This window comes from Erithacus rubecula (genome assembly GCF_903797595.1).
Source record: "Erithacus rubecula genome assembly, chromosome: 5".
NCBI lineage: Eukaryota > Metazoa > Chordata > Aves > Passeriformes > Muscicapidae > Erithacus > Erithacus rubecula.
In genome coordinates this window covers 24,186,021-24,211,881 of record NC_136687.1, presented here as the reverse complement: position 1 = coordinate 24,211,881, position 25,861 = coordinate 24,186,021, and the positions used below count along the sequence as shown (strand labels likewise).

Here is a 25,861-nt window from a genome sequence, read left to right as displayed (position 1 = left end):
ATCTTTCCTACAACTTCAGGTAATTCTAATTTGTCTAAGGACACAGGTATTATTTCCTCCTCATGACTTGTTTACTCCTAGTACAGTATGGGCAGCAGTTTTTAAACTGGATTTTAAAATCACCTCCTTCATGCAGATTTAGTTAATCAGTCTACCTTGGATCCACGTGATTTTTTTGGTTCATCTGTATGGTATGGGTCAAGTTATAATTTAAGTAGACATAATGAAACTGCCATTGGCAGCCACTGCTACAATAATCTCAGCATCCAGTTCTCTTAATTTCTGTTATTTGACCCGGGGGTAGAGTTACTCGTGTAATTTGGGGGCAGTTACAGAAACAAACATTCCTTTCTCCATGTCATTTTTTTCCCGTCAGTATGTAGAAATCCTTCTGAAATTTTTGTTTTGTCCAATAAAAGTTTGAGACCCTTCAGGTGTGTTTTTGATCTGTGTAGAGGTGACACCTCAAGCTGACAGAGAGCCACCAACTTTTGGTTGTACCTAGTAGTGTGGATGAGGTGAAGGAGGTTTATCTGAAACTGCTTTACCCTGTGTTGAAGTGGGTAAAGGCTGTTGGTAAAGTATCTTGCTTTATCCCAGAAGAATGGCATTAAAACCTTAGTGCTGCCCAAGGCAGTGTTGGATCCCTAGGAACCCAGAACTGTAACTTCTAAAAGACTTCCTCCATTGTGGCATTTGAGATGATACTGGACAGAGTAAACTATTAGAAATACCAAAATTGTGTTAAGTCCTTTAGCAGACTAAGAAAAAAACCCCAAACCAAACAAACCCCAGCTCAAGTCCTTTAAAGTTAAAAGGAAAAAACCCACCATGAACCAAACTCCAAAGAGCTAGTAGAATCATAAAAAGATTTGGGTTGGAAGGGGCCTTAAAGCTGTTCTATTTCCAGCCTCCTACACTATCAGGGATGCCTCTACTACACCATCCTGCTACTACTACTTCATCCTGCCTGACCTTGGGACATTCAGAACTGCTACTGCTTGTAGGTGTATGACCTAAGTTGGTTATAGTTCTCTTGCAAGCATCCACTGTGGGAATACTTACGGCCTTCCTGCCCTCCTCTGTGATTTTGTTTTTCACATTTGTGATTTTCCATCCTCCGCCCTGCCAGCCCTCTGATTTTGCTGATCTTGTAGGGTAGACGGCTTGCTTGGCTTTTGGCACAGTGCAGAGCTGCGCTGGGCAGTTCATTTAATTCATCACGATTTTAACAGATCGGTTGGAAGTTTATTTAAAACTCGGGAAAGCACAAACAGCCTTTTATAGCCGCTTTTGGTTGCAGTTGCAAGGAGTCGCTTCGCTCGGCTGCCAAGGGCTGGGCAGCCCGGGCTGTGCGTGGCTGGGAGCATCCCTCGGGAGGAGCGTGGGGCCAGCCCGGGGCGGGGCCCGGCGGGCAGGGGGGGTCGGTCCCGGCGGCAGGAGCCGCCCCCGGCAGGAGCCGCCCGCCGCCCCCCGGGCCCTGCGTCAGCGCCGGCGGCTCGGCCTCCCGCGGCTGCTGGCGGAGGCGGCGGGCGGCCGGCGCCCCGCTCCGCCCTGCCCGCACCATGCTCAGCCTGCAGGACTCCCTCTTCTTCGAGATCAGCATTAAGTCTCTGCTGAAATCCTGGAGCGGCAGTAGCAGTAAGTATGTTGCTGCACCGGGAGCCACAGCGGTGTAGCAGATAGCTTATCTTTTTTTTTCTCCTTTATTTTTTTTTCCCCTTTTCCATGCCACCATGTGAAATTGCCCTTTAAAATACAGGGTTTTAGGGGTCCTCTAGTGATGGTGCAGCTTGGCATAGCAAGTCTTAGAGCTGTTTCTTAGTTCTCATGTAAGATTTTGTATGTATATGTTTGTATTATTTTATTTTCTTAGGCTGCAGTTGTTTCAGTCTGGTAAAGTTCTTTGCACCCTTTGCTGTCCAACAGAGGTGACAAGTAGATGCTCATCTCTGCGGAATTACCAGATGCTGATGTCTTAGTTCTGTCAAGCTCTAAATGCTCTTTTGAAGCAAATCAGTCACCCTTGAACAGTGTATTTTACAGACGGGCATTATTTTTTGTGCCTGAAACCTATTATTATGCCTACAAAAACTGCCCACTTTGATCTTCTAAATGGCCTGAAATGAGAGTTTCTAGGAGGATTCCTTGTCTGAATTGAACCAGCGAAGCAAGGATGCTGCTCTTGCTTCAGACAGCCTGTCTGTCCTCACATCACCCCTCACACATGCTTCAATGCAGGGTCTTGGGCCCGGAGCTGCCTCACACTCTGTGGAAGGCTTTGCTAACGCAAGCACGGCAACTTCATGACAGGACGCCAGGAGGTGATGAGGATGACGTAATTGAACGTCAGCTGAGAATTTCCTCCATCTTAAGTTTCTTGTATATGTAGAGACAAAAAAAGTTAAGATTTGGAGGTAACTGGTATCTCAGTTTTATGTTTCATTAATTACTGCTTGAGATGTACTGGGATGCACAATATCTACTCAACCATACACTTCATCAAAATATCTCCTTTAGGATTTTTACCCCAATACCGTAGTATATATTCACCTGTCTTGTTTGAAGGAATTAGTAGCAAGTTATTTATTATACAGTATATTAATCAGTGCTAGGACAGTATGCAGATACTTAGTTTGCCCTAATAGCTCATTCAGACCTGATTTGCTTTTTGTATTAGCTGCTGTAATTCATGTTTTGGACTGATACCTTCTGAACTATTGTCTTACAAGTTAAAACAATGTATATTTCAGAATAGGTTTTCCTTATAGGTTTTGCTTTTTAGTTTGTTTAATTTGTGTCTTGCAGATTAACAATATCTGTTCCAAATTATACCTTGTAGTTGTAATTGGTAGTTACTAACATGCTTGCTGCAATAGAGATAACCAGAAGGATTTTTCCGGTATTTTATAGTAGAAGTTGAAGATGCCTTATGAAAAGAATTAAAAAATCCTTGGCGTTGATTGATGTATATTGTTTCCAAACTAAAGTAAATGGCAGAATACAGTCAGTTACAATAAATTTAGACTGCAACTAGATATATAATTGTATAGATAAGGAGATAAATTGCAGCTTCTAGACTAGATAATTGTCAGCTGTGTCAAGACAGAGTAATAATAATAAGACAGAGAGTAATAATAACAAAAAGGGTGTATAAGAAGAGGTTATATATGATGCTGTTTTCTCCTTTATGCCCTCTGTTATGTAAGCACAACAGAATAAGATCTTCCTGACTCCTTCATCAGGAAGTGGCACTTGGATCATCTACTAACAAACCAATTTTCTGCATGTGCTGGTGAGACATCTGGGGTTTATTTCACTTTTTCCAGGATTGCCAGTGCATTAGTGATTTCAGCAGAGCTGCACGTCTGCTCCGCGGGCGTGCGGGAGTCCCGTTGTGATGGATGGCGCTGTGCGGGAGCAGAGCCCTCGGTGCAGCCCGGCTCCGGGAGAGCGCTCACATGCACACCATGCGAGCTGGGCTGGGGCGGGGAAACTGCTGTGCTGCTACAACATCTCCTAGTCAACCGGGGCAGTATGTGCAGAGCCAGGAACTGCACAGTGTTTATGTTGAGGATGAGTTTGGAAATTCAGTAAACATCCACATGCTAAGAAATTACTTGAGAAAAGTTTTTCCTATGTTTTCATAAATTTTTTAGGTGCAAATGCTACTTGTTATGGTTTATATCATAACTTAAAATATGCTGAAGGATGTCAGAAAAGGGATGGATGTGCTTGCATGCATTTCCATGTACATAAAAATAAATATCTGCAGAGAGTGTTCAAGTGTGTAACTGAAAGGCAGCAAAGCTCCATGGGTCTGGTTAAGGGCTTGCTTAGCTGGCATAATGTTGCAGTGCTGGCTAAGGTTTTATTGTAGTTGATCTTTTTTCTTTCAGTAACAACAATGAAGTGACATTCATACAGCCTAGTTGCAGAATGCTGTCTCTGTGCCAACAATTTTAGGCATTACTTCTTTTTAAATGGAGTCAGGAATGTTCTTTTAATCCAGTGGTGAAGTGAGGATGTTCCTGCCTAAGAACTATTTGCTTACTGAGATTGTGAATGTAATGGGGGTTTTTTACCAGCTTGTCCTCAGTTTGCTTTGCTCCATAGTATTTAAGGAATCTTGGTTGTGATGATGTTTCTCAGTGCTCCTGGGTTCTGTTGTTTAGCCCATTGCAGTTTCAATCTGTGGTCTGTCTAGCACTCCTTCTGAATTTCTAAATTGTAAAAAAAAGATGAATTTTTATTGTTACTTATGTTGCTTGGTGTGAGAAAGCTCTTATTTTATATTTTGTGAATAGAAACCTTCATTTAAATTTAAGGAGGTTTGGATGCCATGAAAATTGCTTTTAATAATGCAATATGCAGGTTCAAAACCCAAATGTGGTGCTGTTTAAAGTCAAAAATGTGAAGTAATAAAAACCTTTCTGTAAGATATGACACAAGTTTCTAGTGAAAACTAGGCATGTACTTCTGGGATTTTCATTCTGGACAGGAACAATGGCTTTCCAGTAAAGACAAGTACAATCCATTACTGCTTCAGTAAAAGCTTTTTTATATTTCTAATATTTACTGTATTAATAGTCGTCCTGTTTGGAAATAAAAAAAATATTTCTGGATTTTTTTTGTTTGTTTCAATATGATATATTGTCTTTCTAAAACCTATCACACAGCTTTCTGTTGCTGTGCTGCAGTTGTGCTGTATCTGTCTGGTAAACAGAAAGGACTAAACAGAAGGGTACAACTGTCATGTGGGTGCTTCTCTGTCCTTGAATTTTTCCCTATCTTCTTCTGGTGGATCAGTTTTAGAGGTGCTTCATGAGATTTTCCATACCACTTTGCTCAGTTTGAATCAGAAGTCATTCATATATCTCAGGAACTTATGCTGGTTAAGAGAACAGGGCTGCACTTTAACAATGCCCCCACCAAAGCTACATTGAGGTCCTTGCCCTTGGCCTCTTTTTGATAAAGGCTTATGACAGTGATTTTCCGAGTTTCTGAGACTTGTGGGCTTGGGAGCAAAGTCCTGCCAGGAAAGCAAGCTGTATCTGCCTGTACAGCAGTTGGTTTGGAAACAGTTATAAAATCAGAAAGAAATGGAGCAGCTTTAAAAGCAAGTGAACTATTGGAGCTATGGCTGCCAGGTGCTGACGAGCACGTGAAAACTGGGGAGCTGCCTGGCAGATACTTTTGAATCATTCTTTCTGAGAATGAAAAAAAGCACTTGGAGTTTCCTTTTTAAGATTCACTTATCATCCTGTAGGATTAGTTAGACTGAAGATGTACTTCCTCCTTTTCCAACCAAAAATGAACTCTTGGCTCTCAAGAGAGGTTCTGCTCTGCTAATACAGTATTTAACAAAGTAGATGTAGTTGATTCATTTTTATCTTGTGACGTTTTGTTTGAGGACAGCAGTGAAGCTGTAATTTAACTAAGAAAAGTCATGTTACAGTGCCATAATAGGAATGTATATTTAAAAGGAACATAAGAAGAATTCTGGAAAAACAAATGTTTTCTTGATGGGCTTATTCTTTAGGAGAAGATGGGTGAAGTAGAGTCTTTGTGGAGGTATGAATGGCTTTTTTTAGCAAAACCACAGATTTGCTGCTTCTTGTCAATTTGCTAGTGGATTATACTTTTCAAAAGTGGTAAAAGCACCAGTTTTTAACATATTAGAAGTCATTATCGTATGATAAATTTCAGCTTGTTTTCCCATTCACTGTTAAACAGCAAAGAAAAATAAAACCTAAGGAAAAAATTGGTCGGAGATGTTACATGATTGCTTCTCTTCCAGACTGTCCTTTGGGCTAAGAGTTATTAGTGGCACTGTGGTGCTCTAGAGAATTTTCATACCACTTTTATATTCCAGTGGAAAAATCAGTATTCACAATGTAGAGAAATCCTGTTTTCATGAGGTACTGTTTTTGGTGCCTTCTAAAACAATAATAGTTATTAAATAAGTACAATATTAAATAGGATGTTTACTTCATTTCTCTAGCATTAAGCATCCCAAATAATAATATGCTCAGTCATTTTTGCAGGAAATTTTTTCTTTCTTGTAACCTTGACTTCAAAGGGTCACATCAGTTAGTGGTGTTGCCTTGTATGCTGAAACATGATAGGCTCTTTCTAGAAAATGGAACGATTTTTCTTTGTCTTCCAAGATTGTTCTGCCATATTGAAAAGTGAATTTTTAAAATGAAAGATGAACCCAAATTAAGTTTTGAAAAAGCTGCTAAGTTCTGCATTTTTGAAAACAAGCATCTAAGTGTAATTTATGTTAGTAAATGTAGTTACAGGTCCTTGTATTACTCTAGCAGCAGGTTTTTTCCTTTAGAATACATGCTAACCTTTCCCAAGTCTTTAAGTAGCTATGGGAAAAGCAAGTTTCTAACAGTTGCTAGTTGCTCAATACAATGTGAATGTATCCATGTATTAATATATTGTGGAGTGTGACCTCCATATTTGGCTCTGTTTATGAACTTCTGTGGCCTTTGATGATGGCCTCTTGTGCTGTACTTCTTGAGTCAAATAATGAGTCATTGCTTCTCCTGATATATGGTGTTGGCATACATTCCATTAAATGAGGTGCTAGTAATGTTCTGTGCAGTAAAATTTGCTATGTAAAGAGAAGATTGGCTGGGGTTTTTTTTTTCCCCCTCCTTTCTTTGTTTCTGGGTAAGTTTGGAATAACAAGATCTGTAAGTGGATGTAGACTGGAAGAACATGAAAAAGCTGTAAGTGTAACATCCAAACTAGTGAAAGCCAAGTACCACCCTGAAGCTGAAGAGTACCCAGCATACATACATGAATGATCTCAAGGGAAGGGGTGTGGATGTTGAGGCTCCTGTAAGAGAATGTTCAGGATCAGCTGCCTAGCAGTGAGAGGCTGCCTGCCTCTCTTGGTGGGCATGTATGGATGTCTCAGCTTAGCTGGATTGTTGAGTCTTGCTCTCCTGTCTTTTGCATAGAAGCCTTTTTAAATTAGCTTATTTTTCTTCTGTATGACTGAAGATGTGTGGGGAGGGGGAGTTTGGGTGTTTTGGGGTTGGTCTATCTTCCATTATTGCTAAGCATTCATACCTACATGTATATTTTTACCTGCCTTACCTATTTGATATCAGCAGTCTGAACTGTAACACCTTCCATGTACATTGGGCATTAGAGTGTGGATGCTCATGAGGAAAGTGTATGTACCCAGATTTTTACCAGTTGTAATTAGCTAAGGTTATATGTTGTTTTGGGCCTTGCTTTGGACTTCTCTGCGTCTGTAGAGATGGAAAATATTGAACTGTTACTTAAGATATTTTTTGAGGATTATTTTGTGTGAAATTCTTTGTATTAATTTTTAAATAAAATGCTTGTGTGGTAGGAAGTACATTATATGTTAGGATGGACATTGTTTCTCTTCATCAGACATCAGTATGCTGGAATGAGCTGCCCTTTGGGAAATTCTTTCTATGAAAGTGATAGACTTTCTGCTAAACCCATAACTAGATTCTGTAATGATTCAAATTGCAGAAGAGAATGCTGTTGAAAGGAGAAAGTGCACCAAATGCAAATCACTCTGTCAGCTACTGTTGCTGGAATAAACTGCATGCTCTGCATGGACTTCAGGAAAGCTCCAGATAAACCAATTGCAACAAGCCATATCAAATACCCCATTTCTGCTGACTTTTTTTTTTTTTAAACACTCTAGCTCTGGTGCCTTTGTATTTGAAGGGGAAAGGTTTAGACATTAGGGGTTTAATAGCATTTAAGAGATAACTGACACAATGACATTTATTTATTTGGAAAGGTGATTGCCAGCTTTGTTTGCTGTATTATATCCTGTGTACGTGTAGTTAGAAGTTTTCCATTCTATAGAAGTCAATATTCTTCCTCATTCCTATAGAAAGAGTAATGATGCTAATCAAAGGAAGATGTTAAATTCTGTTAGGTACAGTGCAACATAAAGGGTCGATTTAGAGGAAAAGGCCATTCTGGATCAAAAAGGACACTTGAAACCTAAAAGAAACTGAGATATGCTACTGTAAATAAGAATTAAGTTTATGAGCTCTTAACATTCCCAGTTGCCAGTGTGAACGTCACAAGCAAAGATTTGTATTAGTAGGTCTGGTGGAAACTACATTTTGTGAGAGATTTAAGAGGAATTTAAATGAAACATGATGTGTGTAATAGACTACCAAGCTGCAATAACAAAAGAAAATAAAATGTTGAGGCATAGAATTGCTTTGTTTGAACTCCTTTCAATATTAGAATATTAATTATTGGAAAATTAGGCTACAGGAAGAAATAAATTTTTTATCATTGAGTTTGCATTAATAATTCTCATTAGAAAAATTCAGGAATCTCTTTTTGACTGATCTAGAAGCACTTAAAATACAGTGGTGGTCAAAAAACTAGATGTGGAAAATGTTTCAATACAGTTATAGAATGACATGGTTTATGGTTCTTTAATTAATTTTCATTAGTATTTAAACTTGCTGCCCTAAGCAGGTATAGTTAGATTAAACAAGAAAAGCACAATGTGTGGGACAGATTTTACTCAGTTCAGAACAAATTCTACTAATGAATATATATGTCTATGTATTTTGAATGCTTTAGAAGTAGTAGTAGAAAACAATAGGCATATTCTTTGCCTTTCTCATTCATCTCCTAAGAATAGAGTTTGAAAATCCAAAGGAAAGAAAGAGTACTTTTTGTCAGATATATGTAGCCTTAGAAACAAATTTCTAAGACTTTGAAAAACAACCATTTCAATCTTCAAGAGTAAAATTTTTAATTTAAACATTAATATTTATAGATTTCTTGCTTAAGAATTCGTTTACGTTCTAGAAGCAATTAATTTTGTAAAGAGATCTTAGGAAAGCACAGCATGGGAGGTATAAATAACTCCTGTGCTTCTGCCCATCAGGCACAGCTGGCATGTGATTTGGGGATATTTTCAACTTTGTTTTTTTGAAGTTTTCTTTGCAGATAACTGGTACAGACAAGAATGGTAGTCTAGAAAGATGTATGAATGCCTTAAGCCCTTGCAAATCAATGATAACTAATTAATGGATATTTGAAAGAATTGTTGCATTCACAGTGCTGTCAAAGCAGTGTAAGTAGCTCTGGGGGCTGTTCATTTTCTTCCTTTTGCTGCTTTTATTCATCATCCCTGTTTGCTGCCTTTGTTCATGCTGCTGAACTAGAACTGGAGATCTTCAGGGTAGGAACAGTGATGTTTGTGAGGGTGCCAGGGTCAGTGGTCAGTAACAACTCAGCAGCTCTTAATGCAGCCCATGTTTGGCTTAGAAAATCCTGTGTCTGACATCTCAGTGGAAACCTGCCTCTTTTTTCTCCAACATCTTGCTTTGTGCTGGCTGTCAGCAGGACATAGCAGCTGGGCCAAGTATCACCAGATTTTTACTGTTCTTTCAGCTACAAATGAGGTCTTGTCCTGAAAAAAGAGAGGCTGGCAACTAGCACTTCATTTTTATGATAGCAAAGTGAAGAAAGAAAGAAGCTAATGCAGGTGTACTGAGGTTTGGCTGAGAAGTTCAAAGGGTTTTTGATAGCTGTTTGAACACTGTGTCCAGAAACCCATGGTAGACTAAGCTGGGGAGTATTAAGGTGGAGTCACATTGTTCTGCTTGTAGGTATATTTTGATCTTTGAATGTGTCTCTCTTCAGAAAGTAATTGGGTAGGAAAAAAGTAAGGAAGAGCTCAAAATCTAGAAATAACCTGGCAGAAGTGCATGGGTGGGAAAGATTTTCCAGTATTTTTTTCTTGCCTTTTTTCTTCTTAAATAATTATCCAAAAACCCTGAAGGATTACTTCAAATTATAATTTTTCTTCCATAAGTAAAAGAAAAAGTGGATCACTAATTATGAAAGAACTACCTCAAGAAAACTATGGCCAAACCTAAGTTTCACAAATATGGGAAAAGGTGACTAAAAGGAAAGTGATTTCCCTGTTAGAAGTTTTCCTAATATCTATTGCTGCAGTATTGTTCAAAGGTTTATTTGAATAATTTTATTTAATGTATTTATTTCTAATTTATAGTTCATGCGTATCTTTTATGGTCACATTATCCCTAAAGACATTGCTGTAACTAGAAAAGTGGAGTGCTCATCTTGGAGAAGACAAGGAAAACAATAATATAATGTGTTTAATCAAATGGGGAGAGGATGGCAGGACAGAGCCTGGGGGTCCTAGTCATTGGTTCTATATGATTTGAAGCAAACCCATAGGATTTCACTATCTAAAATGTGGTAAAGGATGTGAATTATGCTACCACTAAGCACAAACAATTTTTGAAGCGTATTGACCTCAAGTTCAGCATTGTTAAAAGTTTTGCTGTGCCAAACTGGTGTCTTTCTGTAGATGCAAGTCTTCAAAATTTAAAAAAAACAATGTATGCACTGCACTTCTTATACTGAAAACATTAAGTGAGGAAGTTCTGTGTCCTTGATTAACTTTAATTTAGATGCTCTGTTTTTTAAACATATATTCTTGCACATTTGTAGTTTTTTCTCAAGCTTTTGTATCTCTTTTCTTCTTGCTGACTTCTGCTGAAACCCTCTACCTAATGCTGCTGAGAAAAATGATGTTAAGTCCTTGAGAATTTCTTGCAGTTTTAAGACTGAGGTACTGACTGCCAGAAAGCGATTGTGAATGTTGGATAGTTTTAGCTGTTTGGGAACTGAGAGAGGTAGAGACCCATGAGGTGCAGCTGTGCCATCCTGACATGATTAAAACATCTCAGTGTTCTATGGTGGTGTTAATAAGTGACCACACAAACTTAAATACCACCTCCTGAGGGAAAAAGATGAGCGATGAGCTCTGGATGTGAAACTCACATTTCCAGGTCACTGGCCAAGAGTGCAGCTTGGCAGAGGCCGGAGCTCATTATCGTTTCATGGTTTGCATTTGGTCTCCTTCCAGGTGTCAGGACTGGAGAACTCCCTGCTTTGAGGCCCTAACCCTGACTGAGCTGCACAGTCCCACTGTGGCCAAACTGCAACTCTGCTTCTGTTCCCCCAGAAGCTGGTCATTTATTCATCTCATCTGTGTTTTATTACTGGAGAGTGATTAATGAGGTAGTGTTTATAAGAATAGATATGGGATTTGCCTGTGTAACCTCAATATACTGAGGAAGCTTTTGCTCCAAAACCTTGATCAGAGAGTCTGAGATTTCCTGGGTTAAGTGGAATAAGTAGGCAATGTATAATACCAGTTTTGTTAGTAGTATACAGGTATAGTATTACTCACAATAGCGAACAAGAATGAAGAAAGTATTGCTCCATTTAAAAAATATTGCTGACAATATATTTATATATTGCAGCCTGGGAAATGGCAGCATTGGCTACCTGTCTAGTAATTCTGGTTGGAAACCTAAGTGAGAAGTTAGTGACCTGTTTTTTTGGGGGGTTTTTTTGTGGGTTTTTTTTAATTTTTTTTTTTTTAAATCATGTAGTAGTAGTAAGGAGCCCTACAGATTATCAGACCATTATTTGCTTTGTGATATCCTCTACTAGGAAATTTCACCCTCTCTTCCTAAAGAGGGATGAATATTGGGGGATGTTTAAAGCAGAAACTTAATAGTTTCTTGTATTTTTTCTGTATGTTCCTCATTCTTATATTTGCCATGATCTGTGTAGTCTTCTAAAAGTCATGCAAGTACTACTGTCATTGGACAGCCATAGTTGGTGTCAGCAAATGCAGTTAGATACTTATTTCCTTTTCAAGCCTCGAAACCTGGTAGTGTTTGAATGACTGCAGATCTGAATGTAGCTATGACACTTTCACCTCCTTACAGGCTGCTCTCTTTAATATATGTATTTATATGTAAACATGCTTTAAACCCTGTCCATCAGCTTGTAGGCCAGTGTATCTGTTACTTTGCTGATAGACTGTGGCTATTTTCCATGTCTTCCTACACAAATATGAAACCTACAGTTTAATTTTTTTACCACAGAATAGGAAATGCTGTTGCCACATTGTATAAGCCATGTAGCAGATGTGAATGTGAGACCTTGTTATAGGGGAAGCAGGTGTTACTTAAACGTGAACTGAGGGAATCAAAGCCTATATTTCCAAGAGGTCCACTCAGCAGCCAGGCACTAGAACAGGGTTGCTTAAGGTGTCTGCCCAGCAAAAAGGCACCACAATGCTTGTGTCAAGCTATTGCATCTGTAATCTATGGTCATGGTATGGGAGCCAAGAATGCCAGGTGTAACATTCTCCACATGTCCTGGGCTCCTTTTCAGTTGGCAACAGATTCAGGAGCAGTGTTTTTGGAGTTGTCACTGTTCAGTGTGCCCATCCTGTCCCACTTCTGTGAGTCATTACATGATTCTTTGTCTCCAAATCTGGGTGTGTTGTGAAACTGCAGGTGGGTGCAGGGGGATCTCCGTACCCACTCAGCCAGGTGTTGTTCAGCCAGGCTGTGCTGAAAGCCCCACATTCCCTGGTGTCTCCACAGCCAGAACTTCCCATTCGTATCAGTCTCAGCCTCTCAGTTACAGTTTTCTGCAATGGTTTTTAGAGCTTAAAAGAATGTGTTGAAATCAGATAAAGGTTCCTGCTGTGGGGAGAGCAAACTACTTTTTGAAGTAAATTAGAATCAGGTAAAAACTTAAAATGAAAGTTGAGGAAGGTAGGAGAAAAAAGGTGGGTTTTTCCCCCTTACGATACCAGTACACGCAGAGCGAATCTTTTAAATGACCAATTTAGCCGTGTATTTTGGAGTTCCATGGACAAGCATATGACAACCTATTTTTATTTCAGATGTGACTAGTCTCCTCCCATGAAACTGACAAAGGAGCTGTTAACTCTGAAACTTGGTGTGTTTATGGTGGCTAAGAATAGCTCTGCATGGCACTGAGTATTGTCTTCTTATAGAAGTCCAGTTTGAGTGCTGGCTGTGTGCATGCTGGGTGGGACTTTTTTTGCCAGATTTGTTCTATGCCCTTGCACTTCACTTGAGGACTTAAAGCCCTGAAGGCTGTCATCTGTTTCCCTAAGGAATTGCACAACTTGGGATTCTTCCTAATTTAGTTTACTTTTATTTGCGGTAAGCATAGATAAATTTAGTCAGAAAGTCAGATTAGAAATACAAGTGTCTCATGCTTATTCTTAAAAAAAATTTGCTAACTAGGGTCTCATGTGAACTCAGCGCTAACTTTTGTTGTAAAAGACTTAAAATGTACTGAGAAACCTCAAAAAACAATACCCACACTAACCCACACATGCTAAGCAAATTTGGATAAGTGTCTTAGTGAACAGTCCTAAATTTTCTATATATTTGTTAACTTTCATGTTCATCAAACTTTTTTCACAAGAAAATAGATATCCCAGAGTATCCATAAATTAAGCAGCTGACACTGCTGTTTTTCTGTAGAATTTGTTGAATGAAATAACTTGGCTCAGAAGAGCACATTTGATAAACAGGAAAAACACAGACAACTAACTACACCTAATTTAAAGACAGAACTTAAAACAGCATAATAAGATATGCATATACCTTCACAAGGAAATTTAAATTTATGCTGTAGTTGAAAAATAGTCTCTCCTATGTGCTAATCCACTTCGGTATTATCTACTGGGAACTGAAACCCACTGGAGTTGAATTTTCAGAAGAGCTGATTCTCTGAGTGTAGGGCAGTAAATTTCATTCAGGAAATGATCAGATAATTTTTTTTCCCAGTTAAATTTAGATAGTTGCCTGGATGTGAAAAGAAAAAGGGTTTTGGTTTTTTTTATTCCCCATCAAAATTATTGTAAGAATATACTTTTGAAAATGTTGGTTTCACTTTTTCTATTTTGCTACCTGTAACATGTTTGTGTTAAATGTGGCAGATTGAGTTAGTCTAGTTTATTTTCCTTTTCAGCTCATATGTTCATATGGAGGATTACCAGGCAAAACTGACAGAATCAGAGCATAGAACAGTTGTTCTTTTCTGAAACTGATATTTAATGCATGAGACATTTTCTATCCCCGATTTGTGTATGCTTAAGCATATTCCAATGCTCAATTGTATTTGTTTGTTTATTCTCTTCTTTGCTTTTTTAAATCCTTGTGTAAATATACCTAACACTTCAATTTTCAAAACATACCTTGGTATGAGAAATACTATTGCAATATTTCTGAGCACTTCACAAGACAGTTATTTACTAAGATGTGAATGTGCTCTTGAGTGGACCAGTCTGGGCTGATGTTTTGGGTTTGGGTTTTTTTTTTCTTTGTAATGATACATTATTTGATATTCTTGGTTACTTTATAGTTGGTGTTCCAGAGTCCTTTTCTGAAAGTCTTTTAGAGCAAAACTGCCAGCATTCATTATTTTCTTGCATTTACTCAGGAAAGGTATCAATTTGACATTAATGAGGATAATTGAGGATAATGAGCATAATGAGGAAAAGTATTTTCCTCTTTGAACTGGGAGCTGGAATTGCCCTCTTCTCAAAAGGAAAGAATAAGCAGGCAGCGAAGGGAGAGAAGGTTAAACAAACTGCCTTGGGTTGCACTCTGCAAGAGACCTCTGTGCAAAAGCTGCTGGCTTCTGACACAATCTGTTTGGAGTTAAGATTAAGCATAAATTCGTTGTGCATTTGGACATTGCTTTTTTTAATTTTAAGTACAGTGGACCAATAGAGTTTTTAATATCCTTAAGTCTGCAAACTGAGGATGTGAAGTTTTGTTTTTCCAGAGAACTGTGGATTAGGCAAGATGAGATAAGGTGTTTAAGTTTCTGTTTGCTTGTTAACAAAGGCATGCCTATGGTCACTTTGACCTTGTTACAGGATGCATTTTTTGTGTGGTGTATATGTATCTTTTAACATATTGAAAGGAAATAAAACATCATCACAGGTGATGTGTTTGCAGTGAAGTCTATGCAGCCTGTATTTATGTGTGTTCCTTTGCTGTTATATCCTTGCCTTAGTTTTAGATTTTAAATGCTACTTCTTAAGACTTTAGATTTAGTTTGTTTTTCTTTCTCTTCATGTAGTTAGCAGACCATGGATATGAGTTTTTTATTCAGAGTAGATTCACTCTCATCATTGCAGTGGAAATGTATGCTTCTGTAACTTACAAAACAGTGGATAAGGAAATCTGGGATAAACACTGGCAAATAAAAACCCCTTTCCTTCTCTTCCTACTCTTTCACTCCCCAGGTCTGACTAGTGTATCTTTCCAGTGCTGCCTTTGCCTCCCTTCAGCTTTATAGTTTAACATCACTTAGCCAAGCATTGATACAATTTTATTGCCTTTGTTAGCTCATTCTTAACACAGGATTCAGAGCATTAGTGTGTTTCCTGCCTGGTGCAGCCTTCAATTTGATGGCAAAAGTGGGTTTCTCTCATAGCAGTAAATGTTCTGTTCTCTGCCCCACTTTCCTCACCCTGTGGGCTGAGCAGGGCACACTTCCTGTGCCAATCAGAAAGATCATGAGTGCATGCAAATTTACCAGTGTCCTCTTCCCTATTGCTTGGAAAGTTGGCCATCACTATGTCAAATGGGCTCTCAAATGGGAGTCCATGTGCCAGGAGAGGGAATGATGAGAAACTAAACTGCCCTCAGCAAGCTTAAATTTGCTCTGTAGGAATCTGCATCCTCCTTGGAAACTTCTTTTAAATAATAAAAATCTCCAGAACTGAAGAAGAAATAACACTCATGAGTTATGGCCTCTCAGCCATCACATGAATGCACATGCCATCTAAAAGCATGATAACTGACTGGTATGGTGATGTCCTTGAACTTACAGGCCACCAAAAAAAGCAGGGAATACTACTGGCCCAGACTTAGTGGGGGCTTAGTTTACATTTTCCAAAGTGCAGGTGGATTAGAAGAACTAAGAAGCCAGTATTATGCAATTCTGTCTTTGCTCTCCTTATTCAGTGGGAAGTTGATGTCTTTGTTCCTGTTGCAAAAATAAAGTTAAATAAAAAATTAGCATTAGATACTGCCCTTTAAAATTAATGCCGTAAGCTTTTTTTTTTTTTGGCAAGTTAATAATACTGGAATAGAATTGCTTCTGTGTTTGCATCGTTAATGAAAGTATGACTTGCAATGCTGTGGAATCCTAATGCTAATGAGGATAGGAAGTAAAGAAACAAGTTTAGGGGAATTTTATACTTATGTGGTTATTCTTTTGAGGGAACACAGAGTTTGTAAATGAGGTAATGCTAATAGTTATATATGCTCCTTTGTTAAAGTTCAGTGTTTTGAAAAAAGCTGAGATACCAGAATGGATACCTACATTCTTCACTTGTGCTGTGCAAAGTAGTTTGACAGTAAAGGGCATGTTAAGTCTTCAAAAGGTCTGCTGGCAAAGGAGACTGTAGGTACCAGATGTGTGCTTGGGGTGGTATTGTTTCTCTAAGAAGTTTGCAACTTGATTACAAACTGTTTTTGATCAGAAATTAATGTATTGAATTGAAGGCTACAGTTGTATAAAATGCAGGAGCATTTCTAAAAGCTACTATTGGGAATTTAACTTTTAGCCCTGAACCTTTACATTCCTGCCATTATTCTGTTTCCAAATGCATGGATTATATTTGGATTATAAACAGGTGAGACTTATCTATACATTCTTTGAAGCTGATCTTGCATGAGAGCAGCTTTCTGGCAGTGCAACAAAGCATTTAAATACATTAGTAGTTTGGAAGTATGCTATTAGTGAAATCTCGCTTCTTTCTAAGTAAGGGTTTCTGTGAAATTCAAAATAGTATTTTTAATTAAAGTATTTTATCTGAAGAGGTTTTCTATTCTGGCAGTTGTTCTAGAAAAAGAATTACATAAACTATATTTTTAATGATCTGACACTTTAATGGCCAGGATATCCTGATGGCATTCCGTAATCAAGAATGGCTGGGCAGGACTTGAGACAATTGAGTTCAAACTGATTTCCTCTTCCTCCTCTGGTTTTTGTGTTCTATCACATTGTTTTCCACTGTGTATGGTTTGCTCTTTTGGCATCTTGTGCTATCAAAATTATTTTTTCGTTTTTCTTTTTTTCCTGTCTGATAATAATCTACATTCATGGTCTACTATACAAGGCTCTGTAAAATGAGTCATAAAATGAGCTGTAGTTCTTGCATATGCATGTAGAAATTTCAGCCAATATTTCCCGTCTGTTCCTGGCTGTTGTGTTGTTGAGGATTTTTAAAAATGTATGTAAAATTTATCTTATATTATTTTTTTTTAATTAGTATTTAATTTTAAATTTTTTGTTTGCCATGGTGGTTGCTTGTATCATGGGTAGGGACATACTGTCCTGCTATCAGACAGTACATTAGAATTACACAGCATGAAGATCATATTATCTTCAGCAGTATCTTCTACACAGAAGAAGCTGTTACTTCTAGCAGCCTTTGATACTGTCAAATCCAACATTCTCAGTGGACACAGGGAGCCCAGTAACAACTAACAATCTATTTCTGACTACCACCCTGGACATCCTCACACTATCCTGTATGTCAGATCTGATCTCTTTTTCAACCATTAAGTTTCTTAATATAGTTATTTGCGTGTTCTACATCCATCTGATTTGGGTGATTGTACGTTCTGTACACGGCTGTTGTCAGTCACAGTTCTGTAGAGAAGCAGGTGCTCTTTGTACAGTATGAGGATAGAGGTCTAGGAAGAATGTTTAATGGAATTACTACTCCTCACCTATGTATAAAGATAAGAGGAATGACTGCCACAGTCCATAATGGCAAAGCCAGTAGGACTTATTTGGAGAAATTCACAGCCCCGTTTCTCTCTTCTTATGTGTTTACACAAAATAAGTATTTAAAAATAATTTCCCTGATTTTATCTCTAATCCATTTTATCCTTCTATCTGTTCTAGAGTTTCAGGAAAGAAGTCCTATACCTATTTTATTTTTGACTTTTCAAAGTAGGGAAGGGACTATATGAGATGAAGTCCCATACAGGAATTGGAGTATTTGCTGGTTAGTGTTTGCTCAGCCTTTAAAGAAGCTAGACAAGAGGAATGTCTTGTTCTCTTCTTAATGCTTCCTCAAAGAGCGGCTGAGTATTAGTATAAAAAAGGGGAAAAAGAGCAATGTGGACAAAAATACAGCAAAAAGTCTCCAGAGAATTATGGTGATGGTTTAGAAGGGAAAAAGACGTTCCAAGGACTTTTTTGTGTTTGACACACGGGGGATTCACTTCATACATCCCATACAATGGTTATAGGTATGGAAAAGATGCTGGAGAAATTTTTTTCTAAACTGAAATACTTGTGGTTTGTTTGGGTGGCTGTCTTTTTTTTTTTTTTTAATTATAAAAACATCACTCTTGAGTTTGATGCAATATTACTTCTCCTTTGCTTTTTCTCTTGTGGGAGACTGTTTGGTTGCATTTCTAGGAATGTATGCCAAATGAAAATCTAAAAATCACATTTTAAGAATGAAAGTGCCAGAGATATTAACAGCAGTGGAGAAGAAGACTATTGAATCTCTGGAAAGACGAAATTACTTAGTTACAAGGCAAAGCTCAAAATGTGAGGATCATCTGTAGCAGCAAGATTTCTAATTGGTTGTAATCTAGCCCAGATACCTAGAAGACCAGATACTGCCAGGGAAGGTTTTATGCCTTAGAATTTCTGCTGTGTCTTTGTGTTGGCAAGAAGTAATGTTTCTATGACCATTTTTGCCTGTGTTTTCAGAGGCTTTGAGAGCAGAAAACAAGCTTCATCCGAGTACCTGTAACTAGACAAATTTACAGCTGCTCTCTCAGTTGAGTCAACTTTCCCTAAAGGGAGAACATTCATTTTTGCTGGAGGTGAACAAGTAATCTTTATCATAAACTTACAAGATTCTGTAAAGATTTTGTTCTGTGGGGATGTTTTTATTCCAAATGATAGCTCAGCTGTCATAGCACCAGTTCCCACCATAAACTCAGAAATGCTTTCTGTATTCTCTCCCAGGCTATCCTTTATGTTACAGCCATATGGTTAATTAACTACTTGCTGAAATGAATTTGTCTTCTGTTTATTGATGCAGCATTAATTTATGTTTCTGTGTCTCAGAGTTTGGCTGAAATTAAACATATCTGAAACTCCTTAGATAAGTTGTTAATAGGGAAGTGTTTCTGCTGCAGAAGTAAAATGTAAGTTCCGATTTAGACGTGGAGGGGAAGTTATCAATACACATAAAACTTCCTCTCACTGAAAGGTTTGACTTGGCTTTAGAAACTTTACACTGAACCATACCACTGAACGAAGCCACTTGTAGGCTTGCTTCTACCTCACAGGTAATCCATTCATCTTATCATCATGTGAGATATCATAAATGCCTGACAGACCATTGGTGGTTATTCAACTATTTCCATGAAAGTCACTCAAAACCAGTAAAGAATCGAGAGAAGTGAGGTAAGAATTTGCACTCTGGGCTTAGTCCATGTGACCCGTTAATGAGAGAATAGTTCTTTACCTGTTGTGTAGTTGGACACATGCATGAAGCCAAAATCTTTGTAAAACATCTTGCAAAGAAAATTCACTTTATACTGCCAACACAGAGAAAGAAGAGAGAATTCTATAGCTGGTATTGCTGGATGAATTAGTTGTGTAGTCTGCTTTGAAAATAATAGTGAATTTGTGCATTAAGAGCTATACATCCAGACTAAGGTATGAGAAACGGGGGAAAAGGAGCAGGTTTGGTTTTTTTGATCATGTATATTCTAATGTATTCAAATGGATTTCAGTTTCTACTGCTGTGTTTGCATTTGTGATGTTATCAATCAGTTCATGTGTATTATGTAAAGCAAAGAATATCTAGATATCTCACACTATGAAAATGTGTGGACAGTGGTCTTTAATAGATACTTAATTTCACTGTCAAAGACTGAATTTTGTTCACATTATTTAGGTTATCTTGTAAAGTGATGTTATTCTGGTGTCAGGGGGCTGCTGTGCCTCTTCCTTGGCACTGTTTAATACTAGTATCAAAATTAATATTCATATTAAGTATGGACCTTTTTAAGAACCTTGTAAGAATGCCTCAAAAAAAGGGCATCTAGCAGAGACTTGATTTCTTGTCTGATTTCTGTCTAAACATATTGTTGAAAATAATCTACATACTCAGAATAGCATTTCTACAAAACTGGATGTGCTTAAAATGAGTACATATTTTATGAGTTTGCATTTATTTACTCTTTTATTGTATCTAGTAGCATAGTTTAAGATTAATACTGTCTTGCTGGTAAGTGTTAATGAAATAAGAGAAAATCTGGATAAATGCAGTATAATGCAGAAGTGTCCACTAATTCTGCAGAGACTGCTGAGTCCAGCACTTGTGTGATGCTGATGAACCAAGGAATCAGCCACGTGTGCCACAATACTGGCTGTGCATGGCATCAGCAGAGATTCAGTACAGCTGGAGCAAGTAAGGCAGGGATAAATTCAGCTTTCAGACAGGCTTCATGGACTATCAATTGTGCTACATAGTTTGAACAAAAAACAGTGAAGTAGACCTGGTTGTCTGCTGTGCCATCACATGCTTCAGCAACCCAGGTAAACTACATCCTCCCATCACATCTGTGAAAGCAAATACAAGAGATTTAAGTGAAGAATGGCCCTTCCTTTGTATTTGCTTATAGGCTGGAGGCTAAGATCTGAAATGTGCACCTGTTATTAGAGCAGTGTATGTTGAATTTCATTGTGTTCATAAAGCTGTTCACTGTTCCTTTCATTCAAGTCATAAGACTTTCATTTCCACTGGTAGGAGCAAGCAGACTTTGGAAACAGTAGAAACCTGATGATCAACAAGACTTTTAGAATTGTGAAATAATGATAAATTTATTGAAGAAGTTGCTCTGAAAAACAGAGTTCTGATCAGACACATGGGAAATTTAGGCTTAATATTTGGACTGTATTCCTATTTTGTTGGGATGATTCTGGATAGATTGCCATCTCTTTTGAACATTGACATCCTTTTTAGGAAAAAAATATTCTTTTGGTAAAATAACTAAAGATTTGTTGTTATGAAACACTGTAACAATCACTACAGACAAGTTTCCATGTATATTAATATTATTTCTGTGAGGCAGGATAAAATGTTCTAGATGTTATCAGAATAAAAGGCAAGGAGCTTAATTAAAATTCCTTTAAGTAACCACACTTAATATTTTTAGTCTGAAAATTTTTGTATTGTCATCTGGACATGCAAACTCTATTTTGCATCAAGCGTCACAGGAAATATACAGTACCTGTCAAAATACATGTGCTGCAAAAATAACAGTAAAAAACTTAATTGCAAAATGTGAGCTATGTAAAATTATCTACTACTTTAGCAATTAATTTAAAGTAGCAACCAAGAATATAATCTGCTTGATGAGAACTGCAGAGGCCTCTCAGGATTCTGGTGAGCATGCTTAATTTATAGCTGCATACCTTATTTTAAAAAGCTATAAAGTAATTCCAGATGTATTTTCAAGTGTCTGGAAAGAGGGGGGGAGTTGATGGAAGTTTTACTTCAGTCCAGCCATTCCAACTTCCTGAGACACAGCAGCAACTGAACCCAAATTTCAGTTAAAGCAAAAACTATGAAAAACTTGAGAAAAAAGTACATATGAAGTGCAGTACTTGGCTAAGTGTAAAGTAATACACCCAAAAAGTCTGAAAGCTAAAAATCATCATTTTATATTAACCATGATGTAAAATGGACTCATCATCTGTCACTGGCTGTTCCTTACTGTTCTACTTTGCATGTTTGAACCCTGAATAGTCCTTCATTTACCTTCATTGGTAAATATATAAACTTTATATCCTCAAGTACTTGATGCATTTGGGCTATGTGGAGACAAACAGGATGATAAAATAATAGCATTCTTTACTATCAACTTGGGTATTAAATAACTTGTCCTAGTTCTAGACACTTGTTGTTTAAAATGAAACAACTTTGTTTCTCATTTAGCATACTTAGGGGCATGTTGCCTTTTGACCTAGGAGTGTGTTGTATGTCTAATTATCCTTTGTATTGTTTTACTGTTCCTTGCAACTATCCAAACAATTTGGTGTGGCCGTAGCAACCAAACAATACTGTTTAACAAAGATTTCCTTGCTGCATTGCTCCCAAATTTCCCACGTAGCAGTAGCTCACATCAGAGCAAACAAACAGGATATTGTTTCAAGTGAATAATGTTCACTGTTTTCAAGCGATTTATGGAAGTAGTTTTTTAGTTTTGAGCTGTTGCAAGTTGTATGGTTTCTGGTTCCAGATCTCATCTGAAGTTCTGTAGGATGCTTCATGTTTTGAAGCTTCCAAATGATGTTTGAGATGTACATTTTCTCTGGCAGCTGAAAGTAAAGAATGGCTTGTGCTTTGATTCAAAGAATAGCAGAAAAAGATTATTTAATCCTATCCTGCAATGACTTTTTTTCCATTAAGCATATTTAAAATCCATATAGATCCTTCCTACAATGTTATTGATTGCAAATTCACGAGTAAATGAATCCCACTGAACATAGTTATACCAGATAATAATATTTGACATAGTTAAGAAATCTGAGGATTGATTTGGACTTTTCTTTAACAAACTCATATATTTTCTTATTAAACAGTCAAGCTCCCTCTCCATTTTCCCCTCCTACATGTTTGTTTTCTGTGTGTATTTAACTTAATTACTGGTTTTACAAAGCAGATAAAACCATGAACATTGTCATATGCAAGATGAGAGTCTCAATACTAACGTCAACCATTAGTGATGTCATGAATTAAGAGTCCTCAGCAAGTTTAGGGATGAAAGTAAATACTAATAATTTTTTCTGCCTTTTACATACCTCTTACATTTTAGCAAAACTAAGGTATTTGTAATACTCTCATGGCAGTGTTTATAATTGCTTCAGTTTGACAGTTTTCTGTTGTGTTTTGGGGGGTAAATTCATTGCCACCTGGAGAGTGTGAACACAGCATGAATGGCTGTATGACAGCCTTCACTCTGCTTTGCTGCTGAAAGTAAAAAGGGAAGCCCTATCCCTGCACTGACTGTGTGCTGACACACCTGTGTGTGATGTGTGCCTGGGACAAGTGATTGTGTCAGAACTAACCTGGGGAAGAAATTAATATGCATGCTGCTTTTTCAGTTCAGTTCTTTGCCCAGCTGATATTGTTGTGTTTGCTTGCACAGGAAGGGATTGCATCCCTTGACAGTACTGCAGTATGAGCCATCCAAAGGGGCTGTGTGAATCCATAGCCCGGGAGTGGGGTCCTTGCTAGTGCTGGTGGATATCAGGCTCTCCTGGCACCACATTTCCTTGGCTGCATGGTCATGACCTCTGCCTTGTACTGAAATTTCTGCAGCACCTAAAGGAGCCAGTCTGGTTATAATCCAGTTGCTTCTTCTTGCCAGCATTAGATTTTTGCCCAGTTTATCCTTTTCTTATGGTTTTTCTTGAGCCTGAGAAGGGAATTTACCTGGATTTAGATCAGTGTAGACAGTCTTGGGGTTTCATCCTTAGTGGGAGAAGCTGTTTTATAGCTTTGAAAGTTAACACACCCTTACTGAGGATTGACTTGCTAACACGAAGTAAAGATAGCACTTTAAAGATGAGCAGCTCTCAATGTTTCCTGATTCTTAAGTGACAGAGGCTTTTTGAATGTGATCTTTTAAAATCTGAAGACAGAAATGTATTATGTAAACACACTATTAAGAATTGTCTACATAAGGCACATCTCAATATAGTTTGGGGTTAAGGAACACAGTGGTCTTTCTCAGTTTCCTCAGAAAGCAAAAAGAGCTGGTTAAGTACCAGCTCCTCACTCTTCAGGAGTAGGAGCTGGACCAGAGCTCTGGCACGTTTGCTTCAGTCCAGATCATGCCACAGTTGTGGCTTATCTGGTAGGTAAGTCTAGAATCAGCTGAAGCTGCTGCTTTGCTAAATTTCTTCTGACACAAGTAATGATATTCAAAAAGAGATTTAAACATTCTAATTTCTTTCCAGCCTGTTAGTGTCAATATGTCGTTTAAAATAAGACAGTTCAACTTGCCTGTTGATTTGAACAAAGTTTTAGCTTTCTTAGAAACTCTCATATTTAGGATAAAAGCAGCTGCATATGTTAGAAATTTGTGGTATCTGTTATGGATCCTTATCTACTCAATTTTCTATTTTGTTTGTCTCATGGAGATGAAAGTTGTTCAAAATCTGTATGTTGCAGCATTCTTCTGTTTTGCCTATCCCATACTTGGTATTTCTGTTTGTTACCTGCTATAGCTAGGAAAGATGTATTTAGTCCTTTCTTTCACCTCTTCTCAAACTTCTGTACTCTTGTTCTTGGAACATAATTCATCTCTCTCATTTTCTGGGCTGCCTTTGGAAACATTGGGGCTTAAGGATGGCAAGCGTACGGATGCTGGAGAACACAGGCATTGTAAAGACACATTTTTTGAATTCCCTGAAATGTTTATGTTTCTGTACTGAAGGATGACCCAATCATCAGATATGGGATGAGAAGGAGTTTTGGATTGTCACCTTGCTTTTGCAGCCTGCACTTTGTTCTGTTTCTTAATGCTTTTGTGTACTTGTATCTAGTGTGCTTCTACCAGAGGGATCTAGATCACGGCAGTGGCTGTGATGTCCCACTGTCTCTGCTGTGTGGGTCATGCTCTTCTCTGTCTTTTAGGGCCTCTGTTACTGAGATCAATGTGCTGGATTGAAGTGGTAGAGGATGTTTAGAAATGTTTTATGACATGTGTAAAGTGTGCCTGCTATTCTGGTGTTACCCCTGGTTCCTGGGAGCTCAGTTTTGTGACCTTGTACAAATCATTGCAGCCTCAAAGAAAGCATACTGTAATTTATGTACAGGAAGAAAATGTGCTTTACTTCAGCTAAACAGCAAGTTTTTACAATAGCACAGAGATTAAAAACAGGTCATGTGCAGTACTCTGAACCTTATGCAAGGTGACCTTCATTTTGGATTAGAAGCTAAGGAAGTTGGGGGCACTCAGTTCTCACTCCTTCACAATTGCTTACTTCACTAATTCATTTGATAAATGGTAAATTTCAATGGAAGCTGCGGGAGTCTGTTTTATTATGTAAAAAGTAATTTCTGAATTGATAGAAGATATAATGAATGGTCAAGACTTAATTTGGGAAGATGTGATGTACCAAAGGTTGGGTCTCCATGTTTGGTCTCATGTTCTTTCATAAATGAGTTAAAAAAAAAATTTGAATACAAGTTGAGGATAATATTTAGCTAATGGGGTTTGTACATATAAAAACTGAGAACATGTAAAAAAAATTCAGGTTCAGCAAAATAAAACAAATGCGTCTCCTCAAACTTTACCTGCAAAAAGCCTTAGAAAAGCTTACCTAAACAAATCACAAAATGTAACAGAAAAGAACAGATGGGAACTAGTGTCCCTGCATGACTGTCTTAGGAAACTAAATCTTAATATCAATAGATAAGAAATGTTAATCTCAATTCATAATATCAATTGTAAAATAACATCTGCAGTTATGGAATTGCACTAGGGAAATATCAGACCTCCCTTGGTACATCCGGGTCATCATTAAGAGATGTTAACAGTTATTTTGATATATAGTGTGCAAGACAAGAATTTTAATTATTTACCCTGATTGTTCTGTGTATTAAACCTCTCTATGTGAGTTCTGAGACATGATTTTCAGTACTGCAGTTCACATTGCTGGTAGCTTTCACAATAAATAAATGTTTTGGAGTGCTTAGGTAGAAAAATAAAATTAAAGGTGAATATCTGTATATAAAGTGTAAAGTATATGACGATTTCAGCTCAAAAGCAAAAGCATTAATTCTTAGAAAATGAGACAGTGTTATTTGTATCAATTGTGTTGATCATAAATATTTCTTACAAGGAGCAAGTTTTTAATGTGGGACTAG

The 25,861-nt window shown here is 37.7% G+C and overlaps 1 protein-coding gene across 10 annotated transcripts in view; it reads left to right on the top strand.

Annotated features, from left to right (window-relative positions):
- FRYL (FRY like transcription coactivator) overlaps positions 1-25,861 on the top strand; it is a 158,657-nt gene that overhangs the window by 40,814 nt on the left and 91,982 nt on the right. For 2 of the 10 annotated variants that reach the window (XM_079305554.1, XM_079305553.1), the window contains exon 1: positions 1,500-1,641. The exons of 7 other annotated variants lie outside the window; for them this stretch is intronic. In XM_079305554.1, the coding sequence (XP_079161680.1) occupies positions 1,566-1,641 (76 nt within the window). In that variant the 5' untranslated portion in view covers positions 1,500-1,565. Of the gene's footprint in view, positions 1-1,496; positions 1,642-25,861 lie in introns of those variants that run through there. One more of the 10 variants, XM_079305549.1, reaches the window with a different exon arrangement.